The sequence below is a fragment of the Vigna angularis genome, chromosome 8 (genome assembly GCF_016808095.1).
Source record: "Vigna angularis cultivar LongXiaoDou No.4 chromosome 8, ASM1680809v1, whole genome shotgun sequence".
Classification (NCBI taxonomy): domain Eukaryota; kingdom Viridiplantae; phylum Streptophyta; class Magnoliopsida; order Fabales; family Fabaceae; genus Vigna; species Vigna angularis.
In genome coordinates, this window is record NC_068977.1 from 23,291,483 (window position 1) to 23,297,833 (window position 6,351).

General features: G+C 36.7%; 1 protein-coding gene across 1 annotated transcript; it reads left to right on the plus strand.

Annotated features, from left to right (window-relative positions):
* Positions 1-4,292: 4,292 nt before the first annotated feature.
* LOC108320715 (receptor-like protein EIX2) lies at positions 4,293-6,115 on the plus strand. The gene is made up of 5 exons (XM_052867863.1): positions 4,293-4,361; positions 4,436-4,864; positions 5,054-5,354; positions 5,508-5,579; positions 5,691-6,115. Exons 1-5 carry the CDS (start codon positions 4,293-4,295, stop codon positions 6,113-6,115), a joined length of 1,296 nt encoding a protein of 431 aa, XP_052723823.1.
* The last annotated feature ends 236 nt before the right edge of the window (positions 6,116-6,351 follow it).

Here is a 6,351-nt window from a genome sequence, read left to right on the forward strand (position 1 = left end):
GCATTGGATTGCTATCTGAATTGGAGGACACTACAAAAAAGAAGGGCATTACCGAAGGCCAGAAGCCCTCGGAAACAGCCCAAAACCGTCGGTAAAAGGTCATTACCGAAGGCTTATCGACGGCCAAAGAGCCCTCGGTAAATCGCTTGTCGCTAACATTTACCGAGGGCCTTTGACCTTCGGTAATTACCGAGGGCCAAAAGCCTTCGGTAATTACCGAGGGCCAAAAGCCTTCGGTAATTACCGAAGGGCGTTCTCAACCTTTTCCTGTCATGCACCACTGGACTTTGCATTTGGAAACATAAACCTCCAAAAACCTACATTTGCAACATATAATAGTCTTTAATATGCACTACAAACCACAAAAAGGTACAAAAACTATCAAGAAAGACAAAGGAGAAGAAAAACTCAATCTACAAATGAAAAGACTAAACACATAACTAGGAACACTGGACTCTATCTCAATTAAACTCAACTCTGCTAATTACACAACTACCAGCTATTTTTCTCTAATCAGAACTGCACAATCAGAATCATCAACTATAAATCCAAGTTTCAGTAACTTTAGCAAGCAAAGAACAATTAAATTCAACCCGAAACAAACAGAAATATACAATTCAGAGAAGTAGCAGCCCAAGTTCAACCTCACAGGATAAAGTGTTTCTCTCAAAGCACTCAAGTGTTTAGGTCAGCCTGTGTTTCACTCCACATAACATGATAGACCACAATTCACAACTTTGGAAAAATTCTAATTGACACTGCTTGTATCAAGATAACTCTAGATCACTAGGACTTTCATGGCTTGTAATGTAATGGAGGACGGAAAAAGCTAGATGGATGGGAAATAGAAGCTGGAATGGATTAGAGAATGTGAAAGAGAGGACAACTAGAACTCACTGCAGGTATTGCATTCTTTTCTTGGCCAGAATCTCTTTTTTTTTTGAGATCTTTTTCTCAATCAATTTTCTCTTTTTCTCTTTTCCAGACCTTTTTCTTCTCTTTTTCAGATCAGATTTTTCTCTTTTTAAAGCTCTTTTTTTTTTCTCTTCAATCTCACCTCTGACCTTACTCTTTTCTGCTTTTTGAGTTCTAAATTCTCCTTACTTCTCACAAATCTCTCAAGGTTGCTTTATTGGTGGTGAAAAAGTATGTAATGCATGGAAAGCAAAGAAAAGGCTAAGGCTCAAAGGAAGGTGCAACGGAAAGAAATGTGAATGGGAAGAAGAAAGAAGGCCTAGATCATCTCTAAAGTTCTACCAAGATCAAGCACATCAAAGAGAATTAATACAAAATCAAAACTCTGGCTAGAGCTACATCTACTTAAATCTAGAGCTAAAGACACTATTGCCAATCTATCTTAAAGAAATAAAGCTAAGAAGTTAAGTAAGTCAGCAAAAAGTTAAGTAAAATGTGAAATAGAATCTAGAAATACCTGCACAACATTACCTAAAGCTATTAACAACCTAGACAAACTAAGACAAAACAGAATGCAACCATAAAGAATCTCAACTAAAGCTCTACAAAGTAAAAACAGCAAAAGAGACATCTAAAGCAGAATGATATTAAGCTAACAAATCCTAATTACAAGTCTGGAAAGAAAACAACAAAAGAAGAAAGAAAGGACTCTAAACATAACCTAAACCAACTCCCATCTAAAACTCTTCTACAAAAGAAAGACAGTAAAAGGAAAAAAAATAAGCAAAGAGTTAACTTTGAACCTAGCTAAACTAAAACAGACTCGAATTTAAAAGAAAAAGAGCCTAAGAAAATCCTAACAGTAGCAATGAATGGAAGAGATCCTAGAAAATTACTAAAAACCAGAACAGGACTCAGAAATTTAAATCTCAAAACAGAACCTATAAGGGAAAATAAAACTGAAACAAATGTTAAAACAGAAATTAAAGAATATCTAACACGTGAAATAGAAAGCAAGAATATAAGAGAAAGGAAATCCTAATATGAATTCTAATTACAGAAACTATAAGCAAAAATAAAGTCTAATCCTACAGCCTAAAACATATTCTAAAAGCATAAAGAACTAAGTATTGACAAACTAAATTTAGAAAAATTTTACAAACAGTAGCAGAAAGAAAATAGAAACTAATTATGAAAAGAAAATCCTAATTGAAAACTTAAAACAAAGCATGAAACGAACCAAGAGCTTAAAACATAACAAGTAACTAACATAAGGAAGAGAAAATAATAGAAAGAAGAAAAGAAAAGGGACCTAAAAGAAGTTCTAAAACAAATTAAAAAACAGTAAAAGAACCTAAACCAAGAAATGAATGAACTGTAAAAACCTAAAGAACTATTAACAACAAAGCTAAAAACTAAACTAAAACAAATTAGTAACAAAAATAGGTATTTACAGACTAAAACAAGAATGGGAAACTACTCTAGGTATTTAAAACTAAACCACACCTAAGTTAAAGAAAAACAGCTAAGAAAAAAAATTTACCCCTATTTTACTCAAAAACAGATATCAACACAGATTTATCAGAGTAAAAGCAAAAATTTTAACTACAACCCCTCACCCCCACACTTAAGAGGCACATTGCCCTCAATGTGTGAGTAAGTAAGGTTTTCTAATCAACAAAAACATACTCAAATCAAATAGCAACAGATATGTACAAGAATAGAAACTGAAAAACACAAAAAAAACAGCAATTGAACAAGAACAGAAACAAGACTTAAAAGTAAAACTACAAAACTAAAGAGGCAAAGAACTTATTCAGATTGGCCACAAATCAAAGTTAATTCTTTTTATTTTTATGAAAAACAACATATTATCTATCCTACTATTTATTATGCTACTTAAAGCTATGTAAACTACTATAAAAGACCTATAACTACTATTTAAAAGAAGGGAAAAGAAAGAGCTTATTGGATTTTCTCCATTGTCCGCCAAGTTGTGCATTAGCTCCTTCCCAGCTCTCTGCTTTAGCATCATCAGTTCTCCATTCAATGCTTTCAGCTGCAGCAACCAGATCTCCTCATGCCTTTGCTGTTGATTCTGCAAATTCCAGGCTCTTTGAGCATCATTTATACCTTCTCTTGCATCCATGACCACTTCCTTTGTGTCTGCAGCTTCCTTTGGATGAGTGACAATATTAGTCATGTCAGTTGCAACAGCAAAATCAAAGTCAATGTTCATCAGTGAATCATCAAACATTTCAGCTTTGTTAAAAGTGAAATCAAGATCATTTTCATGAAGAAATAATGCATCAAAGGTGGGACAAATATTATCAGTGCAAACAGTAGGGATATGGATACGTTCAATCTCAAATGGTGCTCTGAGAACCTTAGAATCAATAACTACTACAGTGTTAACAACAGGCTCTAAAGGATCTATGCACAGGCAATCAAATGAGCTAAACTGCAAAGGAAACTCAGATAAGACAACTAGAATTTCAAGGTTAAACAACACCTGTGTTGGCTCTTCCTTAGTAATAATAACAGAATCCATAGTTAACTCAACACAGTCCATAAAGCTATCCTCAAAATTGTTGTCCAGACCAATGCACACATCATAAAAATCATCAGAAATATCAATATGTTCTACAACACAAATTTCATCCAGCTTTTCAGAACAATCAGGTATAACAACAAGAATATCTAGCAAGGGTTTCTCATGCAAAAACTGAGTGTGTACCTGTGGGGAAAAGTGGAGTACTTAGTCATTGGCACCTTCACGATGTTCCTCCTAGCATCGGAGGCGGACTTTTGAACGGCGGCGACGACTTCCTTGGTCTTGCCAACTCCGATGCAATCTTGGCCATTTTTGTTGTCGACAATGAAGACAGCTCTGAAGCGCAACTACTTCCCTCCCTTAACAACTTTCGTCACCCTTCTCACCTGGACCACCCTATCTTCGAACCCGTCGCAGACCTTGTCCTTCTTCGTGTTGACCCGAACCCCGTGTCCTGCTTCACCAGGGAGTCCGTTTCGAAGACGTCATTCCCGAGCACGGAAACGCCGCTGAAGGTGGGGCCGTAGAGCTCCTCGTAGGCTGCGGCGATCTCGTCCTCCGTCTTGAGGGGCCATCGTCGAAGGAGGGAGGGGCGACAAATCCCTCTCCAGGCGAAGAGGAGGTGTCAATGTCATCGAAGGGTTTGCATTTGGCGTAGAGGAGGGAGGGGTGGTGTTGGGGTTTGGCGAAGAGGAGGGAGACGGTGTGCGGCGGCGAGGGGAGGAGAGAGAAGCGCGAAGAAGCGGGAATTGCGACAAAATGGCCACCGTTGAGAATAGGGTCGAGAGGTTTTGGGAGGGAGAAGATTTCACAATACGGGAGAATGGAACAGCGAGATCCTAAATTCTCATTTCACTCAATTGAACCTTTTACCGAAGGGCGTATTCCTTCGGTAATGTCAGTGCCTTATCGAAGGATAAAAGACCGTCGGTATTAATCCTTCGGTAATTAACATATTTCTTGTAGTGGGACTTTTACTTGGATGGAAATTGCTTGGAGGGTGATGTCACTGAATCCCATCTTTCAAAATTTTCCAAATTAAGGTTCTTATCTTTGTCAGATAACTCCTTATCTCTAAAAATAGACCCTAACTGGGTTCCTCCTTTTCAAATAATATATTTGGGACTAAGATCTTGCAAGTTGGGTCCTAGCTTTCCTAGTTGGCTCCAGACTCAACGCTCTTTAGTTTCTCTGGATATTTCTGATAATCGGCTTAAGGGTTCAGTACCAAAATTGTTTTGGGACAACTTGCAAAATGTTGAATATTTGAATATGTCTCAGAATAATCTCACTGGTGCAATTCCTAATAATATATCATTCAAGCTTTTCAATAGACCGTCCATATTTCTGAATTCAAATAATTTTGAAGGCAAAATTCCGCAATTTTTACTACAAGCTTCAAACCTGAACCTTTCTGACAATAAATTTTCAGATTTGTTTTCATTCTTATGCGACCACCGCACATATGCAATGGTCACTTTGGATTTATCAAACAATCAATTGAAGGGACAACTCCCAGACTGTTGGAAATATGTTGATAGGTTACTGCTTCTTGATTTAAGAAACAATAAATTGTCAGGGAAGATTCCTGTGTCCATGGGCAGCCTTGTTAAATTGAATGTCTTGGTTTTACGAAACAATAACCTGACGGGTGAATTAGCTTCCACTTTGAAGAATTACAGCAATTTAATTATGTTGGATGTGGCTGAAAATATGTTTTATGGCCCAATACCATCATGGATAGGAGAAAGTATGCAGCAATTGATAATCTTGAGCATGCGAGGGAATCACTTCTCTGGACATCTTCCTATTCAACTCTGTTATTTGAAGCACATTCAATTATTGGATCTTTCGAGAAATATGTTATCAAAAGGAATTCCATCATGCTTAAAGAATTTGACTGCAATGACTGGAAAGAACATCAACACAAGTGACACTCGAAATCGTATATATTTTGAAATGTATATCACTTATTTTGAAATGTATGCCGTTTATGGTAGGAAAAATTACACCCTGAGCATAAGCTTGATGTGGAAAGGTGTGGAACAGGTGTTCAAGAATCCAGAGTTACAGCTTAAGATCATTGATATTTCAAGTAATAATTTAAGTGGTGAAATACCGAAGGAGATTGGATATTTGGTTGGGCTAGTTTCTCTGAATTTATCAAGAAATAATCTGAGAGGAGAAATTCCTTGTGAGATTGGGAGTTTAAGATCACTAGAGTCCATCGATTTATCAAGAAATCATTTCAGTGGGAAAATTCCTTCTTCTCTTTCTGAAATTGACGATCTGGGGAAACTAGACTTGTCACAGAACTCTCTTTCAGGAAGAATTCCATGGGGAAGACACTTTGAAACCTTTGATGGGTCTAGTTTTGAAGGAAACATTGATCTTTGTGGTGAACAACTCAATAAAAGTTGTCCTGGAGATGGAGATCAAACAATAATAAAGCTTTCAAAAGCTGAAGCAACCAATGATGATGAAGATAGCTGTTTCAATGAGGCATTATACATGAGCATGGGGATCGGATACTTCACTGGATTTTGGAGCTTAGTAGGGCCAATGCTACTTTGGCGTTCTTGGAGAAATGCTTATCTGAGATTCCTAAATAAATTGACAGACAGTATATGTGATCAGTTGTATTGAATGTGACTAGAAAAAGGTATGCTTGTATCTTCTCCTTTTCAAATTCACGATTTATCTGCTGTCTTAGTTGAATGTAGTATGTTATACACAAAAAATATGGATTCTTGAGCGAGAACATTTAATGTGTACTCTCTTTTCTCCAATGACCCCATTTAACCTAATGTTTAATAATTAATATATGATGCTCTGATATTTCATATTGTATTTGTATCCCATATGTATTTGTATATGATATT

Bases quoted from the DNA above. Each gene is read 5' to 3' on its own strand.
- LOC108320715 (XM_052867863.1), top strand. From the start codon at position 4,293: ATGGAACAGCGAGATCCTAAATTCTCATTTCACTCAATTGAACCTTTT. The intron at 4,865-5,053 runs GCTTCAAACCTG...TTGTCAGGGAAG, and splicing joins TTCCGCAATTTTTACTACAA to ATTCCTGTGTCCATGGGCAG. The intron at 5,580-5,690 runs GTGAAATACCGA...TAAGATCACTAG, and splicing joins TTCAAGTAATAATTTAAGTG to AGTCCATCGATTTATCAAGA.